General features: G+C 48.9%; 1 protein-coding gene across 2 annotated transcripts; it reads left to right on the forward strand.

The window, feature by feature from the left end:
- The first annotated feature begins 280 nt into the window (after nt 1-280).
- On the forward strand, nt 281-24,727 carry TGFB3 (transforming growth factor beta 3). 2 transcript variants are annotated; one of them, XM_009211989.4, is made up of 8 exons: nt 281-738; nt 992-2,218; nt 11,153-11,316; nt 11,616-11,745; nt 17,211-17,318; nt 19,424-19,595; nt 21,773-21,926; nt 23,480-24,727. In XM_009211989.4, the coding sequence occupies exons 2-8, from the start codon at nt 1,867-1,869 to the stop codon at nt 23,636-23,638; spliced, it is 1,239 nt and encodes a 412-aa protein (XP_009210253.1). In that variant the 5' UTR covers nt 281-738; nt 992-1,866; the 3' UTR covers nt 23,639-24,727. The 2 variants fall into 2 exon arrangements, with proteins under 2 accessions (XP_009210253.1, XP_003902128.1); XM_003902079.4 differs by lacking the exon at nt 281-738 and having other exon boundaries at nt 748-2,218.
- Nucleotides 24,728-27,837: the final 3,110 nt, after the last annotated feature.

Consider the following 27,837-nt stretch of genomic DNA (forward strand, 5'->3'; position numbering starts at 1 on the left):
CACGTGGGACCGAGAGGGAGGCGATTCCTCGGGGCCCGGGTCTTGTTTTTCTCGCTCTCTACCGCAGCCCCTTCTCCCGCCTCCCAGCCCCAGGCCCCGAGCCTCCCCGGCTCCCGACGAGCCGAGCTCCTTCACTGGCGGCCTCGCCTCGCCAGAGGGCACCCTCGATCTTCCGGAAAACGCCACCATTTTTCACTGCCCCTGGAGCATCTCCAGGCTTCTGCCCGCCTCCCGACTCCGATCTTGTCAATGAAGAATCGGGCCAGGATCGCCGCGGAGCGGACGCTGACCCTCCGACCCGGCTCGCAGGCCGGGAGTCCCCTCCGCGAGGCTGGCACGGCCGCCCCTACCGGGTCCCGCGCCCTTTGCGGACCCTGCCCCGGGTCGGGCCTGGCCCGGGGGCGACCCCGGGACCGGGGGACCAGGAGGGAGAGTAGACGCGGGCCGCGGACGGCGCGGACTGACAGCTGGCGAGAGGGCGCTGGGGCTGGGGGAAATGGAGGGAGGGGGCTCATCGGAGTAACTTTCCAGAAAAACAGCCAACGTGTAGCAGGAGTGATTCCAAGAGGGGAAAAAAAGTTCAGCTACCACGTCGAACGAGAGGACTCGCAACGTATTTTTCAAATGGGCTCGGCTTTTCCTGTGCCTGTTTAAAACATTAACATCGTGCAGCAAAAGAGGCTGCGTGCGCTGGTCCCTCCCTCCCCCACCCCAGGCCAGAGACGTCATGGGAGGGAGGTATAAAATTTCAGCAGAGAGAAATAGAGAAAGCAGTGTGTGTGCATGTGTGTGTGTGAGAGAGGGAGAGGAGCGAGAGGGAGAGGGAGAGAGAGAAAGGGAGGGAAGCAGAGAGTCAAGTCCAAGGGAATGAGCGAGAGAGGCAGAGACAGGGGAAGAGGCGTGCGAGAGAAGGAATAACAGCTTTCCGGAGCAGGCGTGCCGTGAACTGGCTTCTATTTTATTTTATTTTTCTCCTTTTTATTTTTTAAAGAGAAGCAGGGGACAGAAGCAATGGCCGAGGCAGAAGACAAGCCGAGGTGCTGGTGACCCTGGGCGTCTGAGTGGATGATTGAGGCTGCTGCGCTCAGAGGCCTGCCTCCCTGCCTTCCAATGCACATAACCCCACACCCCAGCCAATGAAGACGAGAGGCAGCGTGAACAAAGTCATTTAGAAAGCCCCCGAGGAAGTGTAAACAAAAGAGAAAGCATGAATGGAGTGCCTGAGAGACAAGTGTGTCCTGTACTGCCCCCACCTTTAGCTGGGCCAGCAACTGCGCGGCCCTGCCTCTCCCCACCTACTCACTGGTGATCTGACTTTTTTTTTTTTAACCTTTTTTCTCCCCCTTTTCTCTTCCATTCTCTTTTCTTATTTTCCTTCAAGGCAAGGCAAGGATTTTGATTTTGGGACCCAGCCATGGTCCTTCTGCTCCTTCTTTAAAATACCCACTTTCTCCTCATCGCCAAGCGGCGTTTGGCAATATCAGATATCCGCTCTATTTATTTTTACCTAAGGAAAAACTCCAGCTCCCTTCCCACTCCCAGCTGCCTTGCCACCCCTCCCAGCCCTCTGGTTGCCCTCCACCTGGCCTGCTGGGAGTCAGAGCCCAGCAAAACCTGTTTAGACACATGGACAAGAATCCCAGCGCTACAAGGCACACAGTCCGCTTCTTCGTCCTCAGGGTTGCCAGCGCTTCCTGGAAGTCCTGAAGCTCTCGCAGTGCAGTGAGTTCATGCACCTTCTTGCCAAGCCTCAGTCTTTGGGATCTGGGGAGGCCGCCTGGTTTTCCTCCCTCCTTCTGCACGTCTGCTGGGGTCTCTTCCTCTCCAGGCCTCGCCGTCCCCCTGGCCTCTCTTCCCAGCTCACACATGAAGATGCACTTGCAAAGGGCTCTGGTGGTCCTGGCCCTGCTGAACTTTGCCTCGGTCAGCCTCTCTCTGTCCACTTGCACCACCTTGGACTTCGGCCACATCAAGAAGAAGAGGGTGGAAGCCATTAGGGGACAGATCTTGAGCAAGCTCAGGCTCACCAGCCCCCCTGAGCCAACGGTGATGACCCACGTCCCCTATCAGGTCCTGGCCCTTTACAACAGCACCCGGGAGCTGCTGGAGGAGATGCATGGGGAGAGGGAGGAAGGCTGCACCCAGGAAAACACCGAGTCGGAATACTATGCCAAAGAAATCCATAAATTCGACATGATCCAGGGGCTGGCGGAGCACAGTAAGTCCAAATTCTCGCTGGGGTGTCTGCTCTGGAGGGTCTGAACTGGAGCTGGGAGCTCTGCAGAGCGGGGCCTAGTGCTGGCCACACAGCAGGGTGCCCCAGGATTCACTAGCACCAAGGCTCAGGAGGTGCGATGCTCCTCCGTTGGGGCTGGGGAGGTGGGTGGGGAAGGACATAGAGCCATTCTGTTAAGAGCCAGTGCTTCTGGGAGGCCAGGAGCCCTGGAGCTGAGCGGCTTGCTGAACTCACATCACATCCTTGACTGATTTTAATTTGGAATTACATTGTGCTGTCCAGGGAAACATATGTATTCTTGCACATGCGATCATATCAGTAACTGTAAGCATCTGGGTGCCATAAAGGGGAAGGCCGGCTCTGTCAGGAGCCCTTACAGTTCTCAGTGTGGAGACCTTGGTCTTCTCCCTGCTTTTCACAACTCACTGTGACACGTCTCCGTTTCAGTTTTTCCAGTTATTGGGAAGAAGAGTACCTGCCCCAAATTAATGTCTGTCAAGCTTTTTGAAGCCCAGGCAAGAGACAGCTTCTTGCTGCCTGGGCCCTTTGGTCTACCCCACCCACGTGACCCACGAGACCCACGTGAGCTGTGTGTGTGGAGGGGAGAGGGTATGCACGAATGTTCCCAGGGCCGTGTACTTTAGGGCGACATGCAGTCTTGTGCATAGACAGACTCATGTGCTCAAAATGGGCGCCCTCCAGGCCGGTGGGCACGGGGAGAGTGGGTTTTGGCTCTGGATGCGTAGGGAGGCTGGCGCCCTTTGTGTCTGCGTGTCACGGGAGAGCGGGTGGAGGGGTGGCAGTGGGTGCACGGTGTGGGGGGGATATGTCTGGGAGCCTGCTGTCCCAGGGGGCTCCGTCTGCACGGAGGAGCCGGGCGGCTTCTGGGTGAGATGTCTGTGTGTGTTTGTACACGTGTGGAAGTCATCTGTGTTTACTGAAGGGGATTTTAAAAACCTCAATACAAGAGAGAGAAATTTGGCAGATGTTGAGAAACTGACAGCCCAGGAAAGAGGAATGTGAGCCACTCGTGGGCCATAGACTCCGGGAGCAGCTCTGTTTGCTTTTCCTACCAGCAGGTGTCCTCGCCGCCCTGACTACCTCAGCCCAGGCCCACCTGGGAGAGGGGTGGAGAGTGTGGGATGGAACTGGCAGGCAGGGGAGGGTGGTCAGCAGAACACACAGCAGGGGGTGAAAGGAACCTGGCTGGAGAGAAGTAACAGGAGTGGGTACCGATGGGTGGACCAGCTCTGGCTGGAGGTGCAAAGGCCCTGTTCGCGGCTCCATGCCAGGCAGAGGAGCCTGTGGTTACTGGCGAGGGGTTCCCACTCTGGCTTCCTGTGGCTGCCTGGAGTGCCTTTCTTTAGGATGTGGCTGCCGTGTGGGGGCGGAGGCTGGAGGCCGAGGCAGAGCTAGTGCTCCTTGCCCAGGGTCTCTGGGTGGGGCTGACTCAGAGGCCCACAGTTCCCAGAGGCACCTAGCAGCTGGATAACCAAGGCTCCAACTCCCTGGGAACCCACCAACACAGGAGATAGTGACCACAAGCATCAGAGGAAGGTCGAAATCTGAGGCCGACAGGAGAGGTGTGAGGAGAGTCCAGGGCAAGAGGGCAGGACTCAGACCTTCATGGGCTGGGTCAGCAGGAGGAGTCCAAGGGAGGAGGGATCCTGAGTCACGAGGACCCCCCCCCAGCCTGGAATCCTGAGCTGAGAATGAATGAGCCACGTGGAGGCAAGGCCACGCGGGTGCAAGTGGACATTGATTTTGTGCAGACTCAAGGCACAAATCGCAGATGGCCTTGGGAAAATCCCGGGCAGGGCCCCACAGATGCTGGGCAGCTTCCAGGCTGCAGTACCAAGACCTGCAGCAGATGGGGGTGGCTGTGGGGCTATGGAGCAATAGTCTGGCCTGGGGCAACCCAGCACAGCGAGCAGGATGCTGTTCAGGATGCTGGGGAGGAGCCAACACGCAATGCTATGAGGCTCACAGGTGCAAACCGGAAGCAGGCAGACTCTGCAGCTGTTGGAGGTGACTTGGAGGCTGAGCAGACGGACCTGGGCCCGCCCTACAGCTGGTCAGGTGCTGAGCCCACCCCAGAGAGGCAGACACACAAGGCACACTAATTATAAAGAAGGCAGTGGGCAGGTGCTAAGCAGGAGCAGAGAGCCATCATCAGGGGCTTGCGAGGCGTCGGGGCGGGGGGTGGGAGGAAGGAAGCCTGTCCTTAACTCATGAGGGCAGACGGAGGTGACACCAGGTCTGTGGTGGGGCACAGCAGGGTCTCGATGCCAGGTCCTCTGCGGGGAGGTCATGAGATCACGTTCTCTTCCATATTTCCTCACTTCTGGCCACCTCCCTGACCCAGTGAACATGCATTCGAAGGAAAGTGACAGTAGGAGCCAGGGCAAGGAGATGGAGGTCCCTGGAGAGGAAAATGAAAGAGGAAATGCTTTTTAGTGGTACAGGAGAAAGGGCACCAAGGTGAGAACAGAGAGGAAGGCCTTTTCCTAAATAAACTTATCTCCCTGTTTCGTGGATAAGGAAACTGAGACCTGGATCACTTAAGTAATTTGTCCAAAAAGAGTGGGGACCCTAACCTAGACATTCTGCCTGCAGGACACATATAGTTAAGCACTCATGGATACGTAAAATACACGTTGTAAGTGCTACCTTTAACCTTTAGGGTTCAGTAGAACTTTGATTTGTAACATAAATGAATCACATGTTGGACCAAGCAGGAGAGGTCAGGAGTTACTATCTTAGTAACCCAGGTGGCAGATTGCATAAAGATAACCAGATTTGTTCTTTCTTAGCTCTGCAATTTTTTTTTTTTTTTTTTTTTTTTGCCCAGGAGAAATGCCACAAATGTTCTCCCTAATTTAATGAAAGAGTTTTCTTTATTTAATGAAGAGTCTCAAGCAGGTTAAGCAACTGCAGCGACATAAAAGAGACCTCTCTGAGCCTCAGTTTCCCCAGCTGTAAAGTCAGAGATGATTTCCAAACTCCTTTTCAGCTGAAAGAATTTTATAATTCCATCTGGGATGAATCAGCAGAGCCTCTACTGGGGAGTATGGGCAAGACTCTGTAATCCGTTTTCTAATTCTCCAGGATTTTACTGTGGGGAGGGAGTAGAGAGTTTCTCCGACCCCACGTGATGGGAAAGGACACAGCTTTTTTACTTATGTTGCCATCCCTCTTACAAAGATATCACCAATGTAGGTGTCATTTTATCTTCTGGCTTGTAATTATCTGTGTCTGTTCAGAGACTTGTTGTTTTCAGCCAAAGGCAGCGCTAAGACAACCGGCAAATCCGGAGTTTCTCAACAAAGAGAAAACTTGATATTTTCGTCTTTCTTCTCTGGCTGCTAAGTGTAGATTTTGTTTATTCTGAGAATTATTCTGAAAATCATTTGCCCCAAGGACCAATGCCCTCTGCACAGTAGGGGTCAGCACTTCTCCAAGTGTGGTCCAGAGGAAGCTGGAGGTAAATGTAGATTCCCTGGTCCCACCCACCCTTACAGAATCAGAATCTTGAGGGGTGGAGTCTTGGGGAATCTGTGTTTTTGACAAGCTCCTTATGGATTCTTAAGCACATTGAAGCTTAAGACTCAGGGAACTAGGGCAAAACCTTTTCTTAGAGGGATGGCAAACACAAGTGCCTACAGAAACCCGGCAGGAAATGCAAATGATCTGGAAGAAAAGCCACGGCATCGTGATAAACTGCACCAGGACACTTGGTCTTGGGGTCAGGAAGAAAGTAAGGTGTGTGAGACAGGGAGAGGGAGGGGACCTGGAGCCCACGTGCCCAGCCAAAGCAGCAGCAGCCAGCCTCAGCTCTTGCTGGGTCTTGCATTGAGGACTGTGGGTCCAGCTTGATTAGTTCTTCCCATGTCCCAGAAGAGAAGAAAATCTGGATCTTTCTGTGAAGTATTCCAATTTTTAACATGGGCTTAAAATGTTTATGGGCTTCTAACTAAAAATTTTTAAAGGTGTTCCATCAGCGAAGCAACACGTCTAATTTATTTAAAGGTTAATCAATAGAAAGCTCACACACACCATTAAAGCAGTGGTTTCTCAAACTTCCAGAACATCTGGAAGCCATGGTGCCCTTTGCAGCACATTATAGTCTGTGGTTCTCAACCCTGGCTGCACACTGGAATCATCTGGAGATCTTAAAAAAATATGCTGTGGACCCCACTCACTCCAGTGTAGTCAGAACTGCTGGGGAATGGGTTCAGGCATCGTTTGTTTTTAAAGCTTTCCAGGTGATTCTAACGTGCAGCCAGGGTAGAGAAGTACAACCACACTGATAAATATAGTCCCTTCTCTGGAACCAGCAAAAAATGATATATACAAGCAAAGGCACACGTAGCAGCCCAGGTGTCTGAACACATTTTAAAAGGCAGTTAACTAAACATGGCCAGCTATTTCCTGGTTTTTCCATGCATACTCTACGTGAATATTCTTTGCTTATGTTTTACCCCGTAAAACAAGATAGAGAAAATGGCATTCACCAATACACATTTTCCTGTGCAATGGAAAAAGTTGCTCAAGATTTAATTTGTAATAGTGGGACCCCCTAGTCCAGCTCTCAGTAATGCTAGTGTTCTGCGGAGGCGTGGCTTAAAAACCACAAACTGGTTTGCAGTGGGTCATTGTCTGAGGCATAGGTTGACATTCTAGGCCCATTTAGTGGAATCTTGCCATATTTTGTTGATGAAACCGTCTTCACCAGATGATCGCCCAGATCCCTCCTAGCTTCCAGAATCTCTGCTTCAATAAATGAGGTGTGTTCAGAAGACCTGAGTTCAAACCCCACCTCCGCCACCTTCTAGTTATGTGACCTTGGGAAAGCCATTTAACTTTTTGAGGTTCATTTTTCTCATTTGTCAAGTGATAAATTTTACATGTTTTCCTTCTCAAGGGTTCTTAGAAGGTGACATGAAGTAATAAAAACTCAAGAAAACATAAGATGGTGCTATTACATTTTGCTTATTTATTTACACTATGATTCATTCCACAGATTACTTAAAGCATCATTATTCAGTGAATTTGATTGTCAAGAAGATTGTATTTACATTTTCTTTGATCTCCCAGGCAATTCTTTTTTTAAATTAATTTTAATTTTTTTGACAGAGTCTTACTCTGTCACCCAGACTGGAATGTACTGGTGCAATCTTGGCTCACTGTACCTTCTGCCTTCTGGGTTCAAGCAATTCTCGTGCCTCAGCCTCCCGAGTAGCTGGGGTTACAGGTGCCCACCACCATGCCCTGCTAATTTTTGTATTTGGAGTAGAGTCAGAGTTTCACCATGTTGACCAGGTTGCTCTCGAACTCCTGACCTCCAGTGATCCACCTGCCTCGGCCTCCCAAAGTGCTGGGATTACAGGCATGAGCCACTGTTCCCAGCCTTTAAAATTTTTAATTTTAAATAATAGGGATAGGTCCTCCCTATGTTGTCTAAGCTGATCTTGAACTCCTGGGCTCAAGTGATCCTCCCACCTCAGCCTCCCAAGTAGCTGAAATAACGGACATGTGCCAACATGCCCAGCTAATTTTTGTATCTTTTATAAAGATGGGGTTTCACCATGTTGGCCAGGCTGGTCTCGAACACCTGAGCTCAAGCAATCCACCCACCTCAGCCTCCCAAGGTGCTAGCTGGGATTACAGGCATGAGCCACTGTGCCTGGCTGCCAATTCTTCTTCTTCTTTTTTTTTTTTTTTTTTGAGACGGAGTCTCACTCTGTCGCCCAGGCTGGAGTGCAGTGACGCAATCTCAGCTCACTGCAACCTCGACATCCCAGGTTCAAGCGATTCTCCTGCCTCAGCCTCCTGAGTAGCTAGGATTACAAGCATGCACCATCATGCCTGGCTAATTTTTATATTTTTAGTAGAGACGAGGTTTCACCATGTTGCCCTGGTGCCAATTCTTTTTTAATCACTAGCAATTATGTCCAGGCTTTGCTTGCTAGCGTCAAATTGCTTGTGTCAGCTAACTTCTGAGTGACTCTGGCCGAGACCCTCTGGACAGCCATTTCTTCCTCTGAAGAGGGTTGCACTACATGACTCCTAATGTACCTTCTAACTCATTGGAAATCTATACATCCCGGTAATAGAAAATGACCTTTCCCACCTCTTTTTTGAAACCTTAAAATTCTCCTCAGGAGGAGTTCATCTTGGGGAGCAGATTATGATTGATAGGCTGGAAGAAACCAAAGAGGACGGCCACTAGGGTGTCCTGAGAACTCTCCTAGCTCATAACTTTCTCCATCCCCTGGCTTCCCACTGCCTTGACCCACCGTGACTGTCCTCACCAGCAAGTGCCATTTTCCATCTCCCTTCTTTTTTTTTGAGACAGAGTCTCCCTCTGTCACCCAGGTTGGAGTGCAGTGGCGCAATCTCAGCTCATTGCAACCTCCGCCTCCTCGGTTCAAGCGATTTTCCTGCCTCAGCCTCCTGAGTAGCTGGGATTACAGGCGCGCACCACCACACCTGGCTAATTTTCATATTTTTAGTAGAGACAGGGTTTCACCATGTTGCTCAGGCTGGTCTTGAACTCCTGACGTTGTGATCCGCCCACCTCGGCCTCCCAGAGTGCTGGGACTACAGGTGTGAGCCACTGTGCGCTGCCCCGTCTCCCTTCTTTTTACAGCAAGGTGCATGTTGCACTGACTTACCCTTTATTCCTCTTGTAGTCACTGGTGGTGTGTTATTTATTTATTATTATTATTATTTTGAAACATAATCTCCTTCTGTTGCCCAGGCTGGAGTGCAGTGGCACAATCACGGCTCACTGCAGCCTGGACCTCGCGAGCTCGAGCGATCCTGCCAGGAGGTGCTATTGTAACTGAAGCCGTATTGATAACAGCTCCTTCAAGACCTAGCTCTGTTGTCCTTGATAGGGTTGCCAATGCAAGTAGCTTATCCACATTCAGACTATTACAAACTTGTAAACTTACACATTACTTAGCTATCACTGACTTCTCTCCTTGGTTCTATCTGAAATGGTTTAGGGAATCATTGGCAGTATCTGTTCTTTCAACGCCAATTATTAATCAGGGCTTCATTAGACAACATTCACACATTTCTTTTCCTAACATCTGTTCCATTAATTTTCTAAGAACCAGTGTCAGGCCCACCAGATGGCAATTTCCAGAAACACTCACTCATCCTTTCCTGAAGATCAGTAGCGCATTTGCTTGTTTCCAGGCCTCTGATCCTTCCTGCCTTGTCCGTGACTTCCTCAGCCACCCCTCGGGGTGATTATAAGCTCATTCCAGCCATGTCCATTATGTGTGGAATCTGGGTCTATGCGCTTGAATTTCAGCCTCGGGCTATTGTTACCATTTGTGCAGAAAGTTTTTCTCTGGGTGTGAATACTGCTCAGACCTTGAGGCTGTCAAGTGTACAGGGGCAGAGAAAAGACAGGCTCTTTCCTTTCTCTGGCTCAGAGGGGTGGGAAAGAGCATTGGCTGCCCATGTCTTGTGGACAGGGATGAAGAGGCCAGCAGGTGACAGCGTCTGGCATAGCACGTGCTGTCAAGGAAAGAGAAAGGAGCCAATGGAGGAAGCACCTGTGTTTCCGCCAGGCTCATGATGTGGGCTCTTTGCTATATAAGCCGGGCTTTATTGGGTCTAAAACACGAGGTTGAGATGTCACTGCACTGCTCAAACACTTTCAGTGACTCCCTACTGTTAATGGGTTAAAATTTAACCTTTGAGTCTGACAGGTGGACCCCAATCTACCATCTTGCCCTTTCTCACCTGGCTCCCACCTGCTGCTTTGGGTCCCTCTTACTCATTTGCATTTCCTCCCTTCCCTGCCTTTGCTTCCAGCAGTCACTCCCTGTTCCTCCCCATCCTCAAATCCTCTCAGTTGTCACCTCTTCCATGAAGTGCTCCCTGCCGTTTCCCTCCTTTGATTTCCTGCAGCAACCAACCCCTGAACTTCTCTGAAAATCGTTGGTTTCCTGTCACTCCCCTCACCTGTGCTCCTGCATTTTGACATCTTCCAGGGCACTCTGTCCTATTATTTCTCTCTAGTCCTGTTATTTGGGCCCATGTATTAATACCCCCCACTTGGATATTAACCCATAAGCCTGAGGCTGCAATTTTTTGAATTTTGAAATCAGACCTTGGCGATGACCTTGAGCAGTAGGATATAAATAACTCCCACATGCTTAGCATTCCAATAATGGAACACTAGGCATAAATGGATTTTAATCCCCTTGAAGGCAGGGGTTGTGTCTGTTCACGTTTTGCTTCCCAGTGTTAGCACTATGCTTGGCATATAGTAGCTGCTCAATACATTTTTTATAAATGAATGGATGCCCAGATGAACAAACACAGGAATAAATCAACTAGTAGTAAGATATGTAAACTACTAGGTTGCTGATATCTTTCTAGAATCAGTATTTTCTTAGGCCGGGTACGGTGGCTTACGCCTGTAATCCCAGCTCTCAGGGAGGTAGAGGCAGAAGGATAGCTTGAGCCCAGGAGTTCGAGACCTGCCTGGGCAGTATAGCGAGACCCTGTTCTCCACAAAAAGGAAGAAAAAACAAAACAAAACAAACAAAAGTGTAGAATCAGTATTTTCTCAAAAAGTAGGAAAAACAGGTGGGAGAACTTACCAGAACTGATTTTAAGGCAGTGGGAGGAGGGGGCAATTAGATTTGACTGGCCAGTCTCTAGTGCCATGTCGTGGAGCTCTGAGGCCACACTGCTCCTTGCTCAGGACTGTGTGTGATTCTAGGGCCACCAAGAATCTTCCTCGTATCTCCACCTTGAGGTCTGAGACCTCAAGCCTCTAGGGAGGTGGCAGGCAGGACGGTGGCCACTTGGTGCCTGTCCGTTGGCAGCACACTGTTCCTGCATGTCTCACTCATGCTGTGCCCTCTGCTCTGCTTTATCTCCTAGACGAACTGGCTGTCTGCCCCAAAGGAATTACCTCCAAGGTTTTCCGCTTCAATGTGTCCTCAGTGGAGAAAAATAGAACCAACCTGTTCCGAGCAGAATTCCGGGTCTTGCGAGTGCCCAACCCCAGCTCTAAGCGGAATGAGCAGAGGATCGAACTCTTCCAGGTAACTCCTCTCTCGGAGCAGAAACCACACCTACGAGAAAGCCAGTTCCTTTGCCATATCAGGGCACCACTGGGTGCAGAGTTTGGCAGACCTGGGTTTGAATCCTGGCTTCTCTGAGCCTTTGTTTCTGTATCGGTGTCTGTCATTAAAACACTTAAGAGTTAGCTAAGGCGCTCGGGGGCCATGGCATTCAGGAACCACTGGTTTCTTATTGCTCCCTCACCTGTGCTCTGCACTGTGACATCTTCTGGGGCACTCTGTCATGGCCTCTAGTACTCACTCCTTTCTCTGCCCTATAGATCCTTCGGCCGGATGAGCACATTGCCAAACAGCGCTATATCAGTGGCAAGAATCTGCCCACACGGGGCACTGCCGAGTGGCTGTCCTTTGATGTGACTGACACAGTGCGTGAGTGGCTGTTGAGAAGAGGTAGGTGGACCCTTCAGATGAACATTTCAGAATGAACCTCAGGTCCCTTAGTCCTCCATGAAACAGAGGGAAGAGGACAGAATTAAGGGAGTCAGAGATCTGGGTTCAAACCCTAGCTTTGCCACTGAGTATTCTCCATTCATTCACTCAACTAATGTTTATTAAGTGCTCCCTGTAAGCCAGGCCCTGGGGGATGCAGCCATAGGGATAGGAACTATGAGAAATGGAAAGAGGGCAATGTGATAATGATTGGGTGGGGTCCACCAGGGAAGGTCTCTGTGATGAAGAAATTCATGCATTGACATCTGAATGATAAGGAGTCAGCCCATGAAGATCAGAATAAGGGATGTGCTAAGCAAAGGCAACAGTGAGGCCCAGGCCCTCAAGTGGAAATAAGCTTGATTTGTTGGAGCAGCAGCAGCAAACAGATTGGTGTGGCTGGAGCATGCTGAGCTGGGGTAGGGAGGAGGAGGGGAGGTGGTCAGAGAGATTGCTGGGGCCATATAATTTATTATTACTATTATTATTATTATTATTATTATTATTATTATTTCTTGAGACTGAGTCTCACTCTGTTGCCTAAGCTGGAGTGCAGTGGTGCAATCTCGGCTCACTGCACCTCCGCCATCTGGGTTCAAGCGATTCTCATGTCTCAGCCTCCTGAATAGCTGGGACTACAGGCGCACGCTGCCACACCTGGCTAATTTTTTTTGTATTTTTAGTAAAGATGGGGTTTCACCATGTTGGCCAGGCTGGTCTCAAACTCCTGACCTCAAGTGATCCACCCGCTTTGGCTTCCCAAAGTGCTGGGATTATAGACGTGAGCCACCATGCCCAGCCAATTTAATTTAGAACATCATCAGGTCATGGTGAGGTTTCAGGACTTATTCTGGGGGTGATGAGAAGTGTGGGAGTGCTATAACCAGAGATGGGGATACTCAAGGTACCCAGGTATTCCTTCCTGTCCCTCTACTGGGCGTGAAGTCAAGAGCCTAGGAGAGCCATGTGGATCTGCTGACAGCAGCTCTGCTGGGAATTCTGACTCACACAGCTACCAGGAGGAGGGACTGGGTGTGGTGATTCGATTAACATCTTTAAAAGATCCCTCTAGTTTCCAGGAGGTCAAAGGGAAAGGCAGGAAAACCAGTTAGGAGCCATGGTGGCAGCCCAGATGAGAGCAATATAGGCTGAGACTAGGGTGGTAGCAGTGGATATGAAGATTGTATGGATTTATTCTGTATTTGGAAGGTAGCCAGTAAGTAGCACAGGCTGATTAGGTGTAGGGTGTGAGGACACAAGAGCATTCTGGATGACTTCTAAATTTTTCGACATCCAGGTGGTATCACTTATTGAAACGGGGGGCCTAGGAGAAGAACGGGTTCTGTTCCGGCCAGTTAAGTTTGAAAGGCCGGGTGGTCATGCAAGCAGAGCTATCCCAGAGGCATAACACACTTCACATGTCCCAAATATCTTACCCACGCACTGTCTTTCTTCACCTGGAAAATAAGGCAATGGTTCCTCCTCTGCATGCCTTATAGAGTTGTTTTAAGGATCAAATGCATTTGAGAGAACTTCATGGTCTTTACCATGTTTTACAGGAGTAAGCTTTTCTTATTTTAGATAAGGAAACAGGCCGAGAGAAGTTAAGTGACTTGACCGAGGTCGTCCAGTCTGGATGAGAACTTTGGTGGCTCATGACACCATCCTCTGTGTTTCTTTCCCTTTCCTTGACTGGTACTGCCTGGTCTGATGCTCAGTGGGTTGGGGTCACAGATGGCAGTCCCATCTGTTCCTTCTCTCCCTCTTGGGCAGGGTTTTCTCCTGTCATCAGCTGCTATAAAGCCACAGACCATCCATATATTGATGCCCAGAGTCCCTGAGGCAGGTGGATCCTTCTAGGTCCTTGGTATTTTAGCCAACTAAGAGTTAAAACTCAAAGGCAGAGATTACTAACTATTTGGCCTGCATATTGTTTTCGATTTGACTAGTCATCAACAGTTTTGGGTGTTTTAAGTCAGGAGATTTCACATAAAACCTGGACTTCTTGCTGTTTTTGAAAAGTTGGAAGATTTCCTGGTAACCATCTATCACAGACGAGTACCAGCCACCCCTTAGATGGGGTATGCATCCTCAGTACCCACAGCCCTCACTATTCCCTATTGTTCCCCAAGAGTAAGGCTGGCAGTTCCTGTTTAGTATCACATGCTGGCTCGATTTTCTCACGTGACCTGCCTGGACTCCGTAGGCATCGAGTTTGCATTGCTTGGTACCCATGGAGCCCAGGCAGGTCACATAAATGAGAAAATTCCCCATCCAAGGGGAATTATCCGGTGGCTGAGTTGGCAGATGGTGGGCTGGAGATCCTGCCCCAGTCCCAAGGGTACCCAGGAATTCCATCCTGTCCCTCCTACTGAGCATGAAGGCAAGAGCCTAGGACAACCCACGTGGATCTGCCGACAGCAGCTCTGTTGGGAATTCTGACTCAGACGGCTACAGAAAGGAGGGGCTGGGGAAATTAATCTCTTAACTTCCCTGTCTGATTTTGATCAGCTCCACCTGGATTTCTTTGAAGCCCTGGGCACTTGAAGGAGTTCTTATTTTCACAGCTGCAGAGCTCAATGAGAAGTTTGCATTGAGAATGATTTCCATCCTCCTGAGACATCAAAAAGATAATTTCGTAATAAAACCTATGGGTCCCCCACCCACCATCCCCACGGCTGCCAATTCTGAGGTTAGTTCTTCATTGGAACCTTCAGTTCCCACTTAGGCAGATACTGCCTACCTTTCCTACAGGGGAATCATCACACAGGTTTGTGCTTATAGAGAGCCCATGAGTCTCGTCGGAGTTCATGGCTTCAAACCAGGCAACAAAGGACTCCAAATTGGAGCAGTTGGTGGTGTGGATTCATGAGGAAACTGAGTCACACATGTGGTCTTGGATTCATTGAGCAAACATCTGAGAGCCCTTGTGCACCAGGTACCCAGCCTGCATTCTGGGTCCCAGAGTGGGTTGGAGCCTACCAGGGCCACTGGGGACCCAGGTCTCATACCCTTGTGCTATTGCTCATATAGTCTGCAGCACCTAGCTAGACAGGGCCAGGTCTCCCCTAGCAGGCTGGGGAGGGAGCATCATGGCTCAGAAAAGGTGGGACACTGGGAAACAACCATCTTGCATGTTGGTGAATGTGTGGGCATCTTCCTTGGTGGTCTCTGTTGCCCCCTCTTTGCCCCTCCTTATCTCTAACAAGAGTTTGGGATCTCAGGCATCAAGCTGTCAGTGCCTGAATCCTGGCAGTGCTATCCACTGGTTGGATATCTTGGGCAAGCTGTTTAATCTCCCTAAGCCTCAGTGTTCTCATCTGTACCATGGGGGATAACAGTTCTTGCTCTATGGGATTACTATAGAGATTAAATGAGTTAGTGCTTGTAAAGTCTTAGAGCAGTGTTTGATATGTAGTAAAGTTCCATGCATTTTGGTGATTGTTGTTATCATCTCTAAGTCCTCTATCTAGATACAGCATGTTGGCCAAGCCAGGCCACCCTCTCGTGCTTACCCCCTGGACCCTCGCTCTCCCCAACACAGCTGTCTGCACCTTGACTTTCTAATTCACAGATTCATAGAACTCACTCCAGGTCTCTTCCAGCCCACTTTGAACCAGCTTGACCAGGAGGTACATGGTGTTGTTAGGTAGCCCATTTCAGCTACTCCGGCTCCTCCTTCCAGCTGCGTTAACCCCAGGGAGAGGGCACTCCTCATACTTCCCTCTCCAGTCACTTCTCCTCCAGCTGGGTGTCAGCTGCCTTGTTTTATTGGTCTGCCTTCCCTCACTGAGCGAACCTGCTGGAACAGAGATCTTCAAGCTCAGCAGGCGCAGTGTGCCCCAGAGGTTGCCCTGACTTGGGGTAGAGCGGATCTGGTTAGGCTCTGGAGTTTATGGAAGAAAGGGGCTGGGTTTTAACCAGTAGGACTGGGATGTCCAAGCCAGCCTAATGTTGATGGGAATCTCCAAGCTTGTAGGCTTGTATCCTTCCATCCATGAGAAGGCTGCTGGGCCAGGTCGGACTCTTTGGGGTTTGCCCTGATGGCACAATTTCAGGAAGACTCCAGGTTGTCCCCAAGGCCAGATGCTCACACACATGGTATGTGGCCTCAGGGAGCAGCAAATCAATCAACTCACTGAGAGGCTGACCCTGAATCCAGAGAGGTCTGTTCCCCATGACTTCTTCTACACCTGGTCACAGCTGGCTGCTACCCCAGGATCAACAGAGCTTCCCAAATTAAGTCTTACCCACCATAATTGACATGATACCAGATCCTACCTGGTTTTCCATGTAAAATTACTTGTCTCAGTGCAGACTTTCCATTTTCTTTCTTTTTCCTTCACTTCACTCAACCTCATTTACTCAGTTCCTGCTTCCTTGATTTTGGTTGCCAAAACTCATGATCCCACAACTACTAGGTGAATGGGCTGGAGTTGCCCTTCTTGCACCAGAATGTCAGGCACCAAACCCTGGCACCTCCAGGCTTTATCATGCTCACTGTCTCCACGCTCATGTCATCTGGACCCTCAGCCATAGTTCTCTATCATCTCCTCTGTGCTGTTTTCTAAGTTCACAACTGTCTTCCCAAGCTGTTCGTCTTGGTGAGCAATCCACATTCCAACTTCCCATCATGGTGAACAAGGATTCCCAAAGAAGAAATGTCCAAGTAATTTTTACCTCATTGTGTCCTTGTTTCTTAGGGAAAATATGGCCCAGTGTAACCATGATGTTCATCTTATCTCTTCTAGAATCTGCCACTTTGTCTAGACCCACAATCATGGCCCTGGTAGAAATGCTTGCATCTTCCACTGAGATGGATTCTGCTTCCTGTCTGCAAGTGACCTTGCCTCTAGCATTGGTTCCTGACTTGAATTTTTTGGCCAGCATTACATCCTGTGGCCCTTTGAATTTACGGCCTTTTGAATCACGGTCTCTGTGCTCGGAGACTCTTTAGTTACTCCCTGTCCCTAGTCTCTTCCAGTCCCTCTGTCTCTTGCCCTCATCCTTCCTCAGTAGGTTGGCTCAACGATCCCCTCTCCCAGAAACCACGTAGATGGCATGAGTTTTTACTTTCCTTCCTGTATCTGTGTCCTTTTGCCCCCAAGTAGGTAGGTGACAATTTTCTCTTAATGGCATCCTTTGAAAGGGAACGATTATTCCACTTCTGTTTCATGATGGCCACTAGTGTATGCCCCCATTTGGTGATTCATAATATAACAGGAATACCTGGAATGTGGCAACGTGCGCATGAAGGTCCACTCTGAGCTCTGGAGGCGCTTTCTGTCTCCTGTGACCCTCAATAGAACTCAGTTCCTGTGAGTCCCTGTAGGAGCAGAGGCCCTGGCTCACCCTTGCGTGGGTGGTGGGTACGCTTCCCCATCACACAGAGGCGTTTTTCTCATGAACTCTGTCTTATTTTGCAGAGTCCAACTTAGGTCTAGAAATCAGCATTCACTGTCCATGTCACACCTTTCAGCCCAATGGAGATATCCTGGAAAACATTCACGAGGTGATGGAAATCAAATTCAAAGGTAACAAAATGAATGTGTATGGTAGGATGGGTGAGTGGGGCGGGGGCGGGGAGAGTTAATGGGACAGGATAGTGCAGGAGACCCTAACCAGACCTCAAGAAAAGAAACCAAGCTCCTTCAGAGAGATAGCCAACTATTTTGTACTTGAGTCATTCTGCTTTGCCCCAAAAGCAATGAGTGTAGCTTTCAGCTTATAGCTTAGAGAATGCATTAGCCTCTGGAAGACAATATGGTCTGGTAAGTGGTGAAACTGTGTAGGCAAGCCCTCTAGCCTCTGGGCCTAGTGAAATGGGATAAGAGTTCCTCTTTCACAGGGTTGTCAGGCAATTAAATGAGATAACGAATAAGGAACACTGAGCCAGAAATACTCAACAGATAGGAGTTGTCTTCCCCCTCCCTAAAAGACATTAACTTTGGCTGTCCTGAACATGAGTGCCCAGACGACTGAGCTTTGCAGATGTGCGGGGCCTGCCTGACCTTGCCCAGGGTCCTCTGGGTTTGGATGATTGCTTCCAGTCTCAGGGTGTTTGTCCGCAGGTGTTTGGGTAGAGATGGTGAAGTCGTTGAGAGTCATTTCTGGTTTTCCATTATGTTTGCAGGGAACTCAGCCTTGATGATCTCTGGAGTTTAGGAAAGTTCTCTTTTCCTTTCATATTCCCATGTTGGGTAACTGCGGAATGCCTGAGGTCAGAGGCTGGTCTAGGAAAAGGTGCAGGCCTCTTTTGGCCCAGCGCTAGACGGTGATCTTACCCCACATGGGCTCTATTTTAGAGCCTTTTTTTTAAAGCCAAAGATTTGACACTGTAATCACAGAACCTTAGAGCCCAGAGGACCTTCAGAGTCCTTACTTACAGGCCAGCTTAGGATGGAACCTTCCCATTTCAGTGAATCCTTGTCTTGTTTATAAAGATTTTCAGAAAAAGGGATTTGTGATCCAGGTCTCTCATTTATCTTACAGATCTGGTGCCCCTTCCTGAGATCTGAGCCCCTCCTGTAGCTATGTACATTAATTCCTCATGTTCCTGTCCTCAGTGAGGATGGACAACAGCTGGCAGCTGTCCTTCACGAAATTGATCTCCATTTAGTTGAGACTCTAAGTCAGTCTCCAATCTTTTCCTTTTTTTTTCCAGAAGAAATGGGTTGATGAATTTAGGTTTTCTTTCCAGAGCTTGTTTGCTAAGCTATTTATCATATGCTTCATTATCTCATCTGAATTTTATAGTGAAAACACTTCAAAGACTGTAAGTGCAATGTGAATTTTAACAATTATACAGTCTTGTTTCTTTGGCTCCCATTCCTAGGCCATCTTAAGTTGTGACACCTTAAATTTTCGGTAGGACTTCTGCATTATCTTGATCCATTCACATTTTAAGAGAAAACTCACACCCCAAGATTCTAAGTCTAAAATCTAAAGTGACAACCCAGGGCTGGGCATGGTGGCTCACACCTGTAATCCCAGCACTCTGGGAGGCCAAGGCAGGTGGATCACTTGAGGTCAGGAGTTGGAGACCAGCCTGGCCAACATGGTGAAACCCTGTCTCTACTAAAAATACAAAAATAGCCAGGCATGGTGGCACGCACCTGTAATCCCAGCTACTTGGGAGGCTGAGGCAGGAGAATCTCTTGAACTCCAGAGGCGGAGGTTGTAGTGAGCCAAGATGGGGCCATTGCACTCCAGCCTGACTGACAGATCAAGACTCTGTCTCAAAATAACAAACAAACAAACAAACTGACAACCCGGAGGTATGTGGTAGGCACCCACTTAGCAACAGGGTTGCTTCATGGGTCCATGAAGATCCCTAGGAATCTCAGCAAGGGCTTTCTGCCCCTTGGGAGATTTCTATACAGGAGTATGGGGATCTGAACATGGGGCATCTTTCAGTGGGCATCCTTACAATGATGAGTTCTTTTGATACTGGCTCCTCCGTCTGCTCTTCCCCTTCCTGCAGCTGGACATCAGAATTAAGCTGCACTTGTCCCCCACACCTCCCTCTCAGACTGCACTACCCCTCCTCCTGGGCAGTGATGGGACGTGGGGAGGAGGCAGCCTCCAAGGGCTCTGCTCTCCTTAGACAGGAGATTGTCGCTTTCCTTCCCTTCTGCAGGCGTGGACAATGAGGATGACCATGGCCGTGGAGATCTGGGGCGCCTCAAGAAGCAGAAGGATCACCACAACCCTCATCTAATCCTCATGATGATTCCCCCACACCGGCTCGACAACCCGGGCCAGGGGGGTCAGAGAAAGAAGCGGGCCTTGGACACCAATTACTGCTTCCGGTGAGCCTGGGCCCATGTGGGAACCAACACCTACTGCCTGCCTACTGCAGGGCAGGCCCCAGAGCCAAGCCACACGCAACAGAGGGTCCCTGATGCTGTTCACAAACATCTCCAGGAGGAAGACTGAAAATCTCTGACAGATCTCTTTGTTTTCCTGGGGGTCCCACTATTTTTCTATAGGCTAGTTCTGGAAGGGGCTGGCTGAAGGAAATGAAGAAAACTCTGTGAAGAGGAGTGTTGCTAAAATAGTGTGGATTGGAGATGCTTGGTCAAAGCCTCTCCATGATTTCCATGTTTTAAGCATTTGTAGGGTGTGTGTGTGAGATTAATGTAGGAGTTTCCATGAAAGAAGGGCTCACTTCCCTCTGAAGGGTCCAAGGATGCTACTGGGTGGTGGCAAATAGAACGGTCTCCATTTGAACGGGAAATCAGAGCTAGAGAAATTAACAAACGAATTCAGAAATTACTGGGTAGCCACAATACAGAGATAGAAAAGATCCAGCTTCTCTTATCTAGGAGCAGTTTCACTGCTCATTTATAAGGGGAGGATAAAGCATGCATGTCAACTACTAAAAGGGAGAAAATGATCACGCCCATAAGAGGCTCCGAAGGATTAAGTGCTTTTTAGGAGCAACAAGTTTACCTATGGACACAGGAAAGGCTTCAGAAGGGTGTGGAATTTGAGCAGAGGCTTCAAGGATGAGGTTTGGGGATGAAAGGATCCAGGAGGGGAAGTGCTGCAGGTAAAAGGAGCATGAGTGAGTCCATTTGGCCTCAGAGGATGCCTGAATGAAGCTGGGGAGAATGAATTGGGAAATATTTAGATCTGGAAACCATGTCTTATGAGGATGGTTGGGCTTGGGAAACTAGGGATGTTGAGCTGGGGGAACAGCTCAACAGCAAGCTATAGGAGAGGCAAGGTAGCTGCTGCCAACTGTCCTGCAGCCATGAAGGCTGGCGTGTAGATTTATTTGTTCCATGCGTCTCTATCAGTTAGGAACAAATGCTCTTGGCCAGTGACGTAAATCATAGTGGATTTCTTGTTCACAAGAGGCTGATAGCAGCAGGCTTAGGGTGGGCTGGCTGCTTAATGATGCCACTGAAGGCTCAGTTTTTCTCTCTTTCCAGTCTGCCATGTTTAGTATGTTGGCTTTTCATCCTTTTCCTTATGGTCACAAGTGATTACTGGGGCTTCAGGCATCTTGTCCACATTTAAGACAAGAAGGAACGAGGGAAGAGGAAGAGCCAGAAGCTTTCTTCTTCCATCTGTTACTTTTATAAATAATCAAATGTCTTTGCCAGAACTTGCGCTTACCCCCTGCATACTTCTCCTTGTCTGATGGGTCATTTTTGGGCCACATGACCACTGCTACTCACAAGGGAGGCCAGGAAAAGGAACACCTGGTGTTTTAGACTCTGTAAAGGGATGTGGCAAGGGAGAAGGGGGTTAGGAATGGTTATTGAAGAGATAACCAATAGGGTCTGCCATGGTTCACCCTTGGAACCCACAAGAAGCCAGATTTTGACTAATAGCTGTCTTTGGAAGTAGCAAGTCTAGGTCGCAGCAGATATTAAAGCAGAGGCTGGATGACCACTTGGCAAGGGGTATTATTGCCAAATGGATCTCTGTAGGCAACAGAATTGAAGGGCCAGATCACATTTGGGTGATCTGTTGAACCATGGTTCTAATAGAAGGATATGCTTTATTTGGCTAAATGGCCTTTAGATTGAATCTCATCTGTCACCTACTATTGTAGACAAGCTGCATAAACTTAGAATTTATTTCTGGCTGGGTGCACATTAGGAGGGTAACAATAAAACCAACCTCAACAAAGCTGAGTTGGCTAGTAACAGTTAGTGCTTGGTTTTCTGTGGAGCACTTTATAGCTCTGCTTTGATTTGTGATATAAAAGGGAGCAGGGCCACCTTTGCCTCTTTACTCTTCCTCATACAGCGTTTATCTCTGTTTCTTACATCCTTGGGATCCCGGTCTTCAACATATGAATGTGCCTTTCTGGTTTCTTCTGCCTCACGCCCTTGAACCTGGGATTCCACTGACCGGAGCCACCTATGATGGCATGAAAGGACTCCAAGGGAGAATATGAGAGCATTCGTGAAGTTTCTTTTATTGGTGGTTTCTTTTTAAGTTGATTTTCTATAAATGTTTTTTGTTGTAGCAACTTGGAGGAGAACTGCTGTGTGCGCCCCCTCTACATTGACTTCCGACAGGATCTGGGCTGGAAGTGGGTCCATGAACCTAAGGGCTACTATGCCAACTTCTGCTCAGGCCCTTGCCCATACCTCCGCAGTGCAGACACCACCCACAGCACGGTATGGAGCAGGCTCATGCTATCTGAGGCACTGGGGCTGACCGATCAGGTCACTTGTTAAAAAGAATGAGTGAAGGATTGAATGTTGAGTGAGCGAATGCTGGTCTGGGGTGAGTAAAATCCCTCTGGTGAAGGTTCTGATCTTGGCACCCTGACTCAGTTCTACTCAGTCACATTCCGCCCTTTTAAATTCCTACCATAGTTTCAACCAGCCTTTTAATTTGCTTTATCTAAAGCTGTCTGTACCATAGTAATTAATTAACTGCCACGTGTTGCCCTATGTCAGAGAGATGTGCATGTGGCTAGCAAGGAACACTGAAGCAGAAAGGCTTCTACCAGAACTCTGATCATTCCAGCCTCTCGAATGTAGAAAACTTACTCTGAAAGACAACAACAAGCATGGACAAGAAGCTAATTTGAAATTCTAGGAACAGAAAGTGAGATAGCCGAGAGTCCACAACCCCTGAAACTAGTCTATCTTTCCCTTGAGGGGAATCAAAAATAGGGCAGTAATTTGTGAAGCATGTTTCCTTCTAGTTCATTATTTCTGCATCCTGTCTGGGGTCCTACACTCTGGCACTTACTAAATGGCTCAAGGCAATGTTTTGTGAGAACATTTCTCACCGAAGTGATCAGTTCCAGCTAGGATGAGCAATATAAGAGTTGTTTTCTTAAAAGCCAAGAATGGCCGGGCGCGGTGGCTCACGCCTGTAATCCCAGCACTTTGGGAGGCCAAGGCGGGTGGATCCCAAGGTCAGGAGTTCGAGACCAGCCTGGCCAACATGGTGAAACCCCGTCTCTACCAAAAATGTAAAAAATTAGCTGGGTGTGGTGGCATGCACTTGTAATCCCAGCTACTCGGGAGGCTGAGGCAGGAGAATTGCTTGAACCCGGGAGGCGGAAGTTGCAGTGAAGATTGCACCACTGCACTCCAGCCTGGGTGACAGAGTGAGACTGACTCAAAAAAAAAAGTCAAGATAATTCATTATCAGTGTAGTAACTGTCATATGCTTCAACTGATCACCCCAAACAAGTGCAGTTATTCTGCTTCTGTCATTGCGGATAAACAACAGCTACCCAACTACTCACTCACCCAAACCAGGTTCCAACAGTTCCTCTTCTTTTTTTTTTGAGACGGAGTCTCACTCTGTGACTCAGGCTGGCGTGCAGTGGCACTATTTCTGCTTACTGCAACCTCTGCTTCCTGGGTTCAGGTGATCCTCCCACCTCAGCCTCCCAAGTAGCTGGGATTATAGGCGCCTGCCACCTCAGCCGGCTAATTTTTTTGTATTTTTAGTAGAGATAGGGTTTCACCATGCTGGCCAGGCTGGTCTCAAACTCCTAACCTCAAGTGATCTGCCTGTTCGGCCTCCCAAGTCCTGGGACTACAGGTGTGAGCCACTGCGCCTGGCCCCCAACAGTTCCTTTTAAAGAGCACCCGTGACCATTCTAGCGCTTGCTCAGCCTCTGGGACTGCCCTTGAACTGGGAGTGTTCCTGGGTTCCAGGCCTGAGGCTTGGCCTTCCAACCTGTCACTGACGTGTCCCTTCCCAGGTGCTGGGACTGTACAACACTCTGAACCCCGAAGCATCTGCCTCGCCTTGCTGCGTGCCCCAGGACCTGGAGCCCCTGACCATCCTGTACTATGTTGGGAGGACCCCCAAGGTGGAGCAGCTCTCCAACATGGTGGTGAAGTCTTGTAAATGTAGCTGAGACCCCATCTGCGACAGAGAGAGGGGAGAGAGAACTGCCACTGCCTGACTGCCCGCTCCTCGGGAAACACACAAGCAACAAACCTCACCGAGAGGCCTGGAGCCCACAACCTTCGGCTCCGGGCAGATGGCTGAGATGGAGGTTTCCTTTTGGAACATTTCTTTCTTGCTGGCTCTGAGAATCATGGTGGTAAAGAAAGTGTGGGTTTGGTTAGAGGAAGGCTGAACTCCAGAACACACAGACTTTCTGTGATGCAGACAGAGGGGATGGGGATAGAGGAAAGGGATGGCAAGTCGAGACGTTGTGTGGCAATGGGATTTGGGCTACCCTGAAGGGAGGAGGAAGGGCAGAGAATGGCCGGGTCAGGGCCAGACTGGAAGACACTTCAGATCTGAGGTTGGGTTTGCTCATTGCTGTACCAAATCTGCTCTAGGGAATCTGGATTATGTTATACAAGGCAAGCATTTTTTTTTTTTTTTTTAAAGACAGGTTACGAAGACAAAGTCCCAGAATTGTATCTCATACTGTCTGGGATTAAGGGTAAATCTATTACTTTTGCAAACTGTCCTCTACATCAATTAACATCATGGGTCACTACAGGGAGAAAATGCAGGTCATGCAGTTCCTAGGCCATCGACTATATCGGGCCTTCTGGATATGCTGAACGCAGAAGCAAAGGGTGGGAATCAACCCTTTCCTGTCTGCCCTCTGGGCCCCTCCTCTCCCCTCTCCCTCGATCGTATTCCCCCTCGGACACTTGGTTAGACGCCTTCCAGGTCAGGGTGCACATTTCTGGATTGTGGTTCCACGCAGCCTTGGGGCATTATGGGTTCTTCCCCACTTCCCCTCCAAGACCCTGTGTTCATTTGGTCTTCCTGGAAGCAGGTGCTACAACATGTGAGGCATTCGGGGAAGCTGCACATGTGCCACACAGTGACTTGGCCCCAGACGCATAGACTGAGGTATAAAGACAAATATGAATATTACTCTCAAAATCTTTGTATAAATAAATATTTTTGGGGAATCTTGGATGATTTCATCTTCTGGAAGATTGTTTCTAGAACAGTAAAAGCCTTATTCTAAGGTGTATGTCTGATTCGATAAAGACCCTTCAATTAACCTTTTTTTAATTCCATGTCCACGGCTACTAATCCGAGGTAACCAGAATCTGGGGCAGAGACTCTCTCAATCACCAAACGCATTGCTTAGCGCAACCACCCTTACACGGGGGCACGCTTCCGTCACCTGAGAAGACTGCCCTATTGCTTGTGCGTCTTTCCTTCTTGCAGAGTATATTATTCTCAGAGACAGAGGCAGCGGCTCAGATTGGCAGAAAGCATACGAATTTGACCTCCAGATACCTGTGGGCAGAATCCCCTGGTGTGAACCCTTGCCTATGGAAACACGGTCTATCCACAAATTACCAACCTCACCGTTTTTGAAAATCTCCCCCCACCCGTATCAGTTGAGAATGAGAGAAAATGTGTATGGCAAATGGCGTAAAAATATGAGGCGAATTCTGTTGTCAGGCTAAGCCTAAAAGAGCTAACCAGGAACCCCTTTTCAGACTATGGCCCTCTTCTCAGGGATCCGGGAACCATAGCTCTCTTCTGAGTGAGGCCGTGGATCCCACTGTGGTAGGGACGTCCACAGTGAGCGGGCACAGAGCAAGGGGCCATCTAGCAGCTCCTGAGAAACACATTCCTCTAGTGAGATCAGTTTGCCACTAGTACAAGAAAACTCCATCTGAAGCTGAAGTGTGCAGGCTGAAGGATGTGTCTGATGTGTTCGTGCCTGTGTGTGTGTGTGTGTATACATGTGTGTGTCCCTTGTTCCTTGTGGAGTTCTCCAAGACTGAAGTGAGTTTGTTCAGCACCTTTTTTTCCCTGCTTTGCCCATGCCCAGCCAATTCTAAGGGTTTCTCTCTCAGTCGTCATCCCATGTGGCACCCACTAACTTCCACCATCGTTCAGAGGGCTATGTCCCTGTCCTGAAATCCTGGCTGATGGGATTATATTCTGTCTTGCTCCAGGGAGCCCAGGGGCACAGAGAGGGGATGCAGTAAGCTCAGCCTGTCAGCCACGGGCTGCTGCTGTCCCAGCATCAGTCTATTCATCTGAGGTCCATTCTCAAATTCACTGGGCATGATAACCCCCAAGTGTTTATTAAAAATGTACAGTTTCAGGCTGCAGCTCTAGAGGTACCTTTAGGACTGCAGTAGGGTCCAGGTTGCCTCAAAACTATTAACACATTTTGAGAAGTGGTGCATTATACCTGACATCACTTGTCCTTACTTGAGGCTTCAATATAGAAAAGGGAAGTAATTTTTCTGGCCCCAGATGAAACCCTCTTTTATCCACCTTTATAGCACTCGCTAAAACGTTGGCCTGCGGTTCATCCTAATGAACCAGGGCAGCTAGATACATTTCCTGGAGTATTCCAAAGAAAACAGAACGTGGTGTGATTCCAAATGGTCTTTTTCTTCAGAGCTCTACTTGTAGGTTAGGCAGCAGACACAAATAGGGACAGGGGTCGGGAGTCAGCCCCCGCGTTCTACACATTACTGACAGGTGCTACAGAAACTTGAATCACTGTCTGTCTTCAAAAATCGACGCTTGTTTAGGGGGAGGGTAAAGAGTGGTGTTGGAAATATCACCTCTGTTGGAGGAGGGCTCATAGGATCTGTCTGGTTTATTGCCGAGTGAAGTCCAGTCCCAGTAAAAATGACTTGAAAGCACTTGGACACATGAAGGGAGAGATCTGGTGTCTTAGCACCTGATCAGCATACGGTAAGTGCAGCAACAAATCAGCTGAAGACTTCATTCTGATTGGTTACCTAGGGCAATTTCAAGCACTATAGCCTAAAATTTCTTTTACTGGACTCATACTCTTTTCCCTTGTCACAAGATTCATGTGGTGAGTCCTCCCAAACCCCTTATTTTCCAATTCTACACCTCAACAGGGGACTATGGAGGAATTCTAATTTGTCCCCTAAAAAAAAAGAAAATAAAAATAGAATTACTTTATTAATCTTTGAAATCAGTAATTCCAAAGGGTGCGTTTACCCTGGCTCATACTGTCAACAGTACACCAATTTGTCTCCTCTCTCTAGGAAACTTGTCAATCTAATTTGCTGAACAATCGAGCAAATAGTTAAGGTGGTCCTGAAACTACTCTCCAGTCCTGGGGACATCTGGAATGCGTTCTCACTTCTTTCCTGAAACCCACAGACTTCATCCTTCACAAGCAAACAAAATGTATCCATGCGCCAAAACCTTTGTTTTCATTCACTAAGAAGGCAATAAAGTCCCTTTTCTGTCCTTTTAGGTGTCCATTTTTCTTTTTAGATGGAGTCTTGTTCTGTCACCCAGCCTAGAGTGCAGTGGCGCAATCTCGGCTCACTGCAACCTCCGCCTCCCAGGTTCAAGCAATTCTCCTGCCTCAGCCTCCCGAGTAGCTGGGATTACAGGCGCCTGCCACTGCGCCCAGTTAATTTTTGTATTTTTATTAGAGACGAGGTTTCACCATCTTGGCCAGGCTAGTCTCGAACTCTGACCTCGTGATTCACCCGCCTCAACCTCCCAAAGTGCTGGGATTACAGGCGTGGGCCACCGCGCCTGGCCAGGTGTCAATTTTCTTTTTGGATTTCAACGCTGAGTCTATAGGACCCTGTTGAAGAAGCCACAGACTCTGGGTTCTCCCTCGATAACTCCCCAGGGCAGCTAAGTTAATCCTTCAGTGAACTCTGCCGGCCACCTCTCAACCTTTTCTCTAGCAGAAGCCAGAGACAGACGACATAGGAAAGGGGAGGAAGAGAGACGGCGGAGGCTTGAGGGGAGAGCCCTGGGGCTGTGCTGCATCACTCCGGTGAACTGCGAGGTATGCAACGTGCAACTGGATGCAGGGCTCAAGCCATTGGAGGCCCACGCTGTGAGGGAGCCTGCCTGTCCAGGGCTGATAATGGAGACCTCTGCACATGCCCGCTCCCCAGGTGCGGGAGCTGCCTCTGGGAATAGCCTGGACCCACCATCTGCTGAAATGAAATGTAAAAATAAAACATCTCTTTACAGCTCACATATCTAAAAGGAAGTTTAAAAAATTGCCCAGCAACAAAGTAAAATAACAAACTGGTTCTACTTCAGTCCTGTTTGTGAACATTGATGGTTGGGAAATTAGTAAAGGGGGAAAAAAAAAGAAAA

Source organism: Papio anubis, chromosome 7, assembly GCF_008728515.1.
Source record: "Papio anubis isolate 15944 chromosome 7, Panubis1.0, whole genome shotgun sequence".
NCBI classification, from domain to species: Eukaryota; Metazoa; Chordata; class Mammalia; order Primates; family Cercopithecidae; genus Papio; species Papio anubis.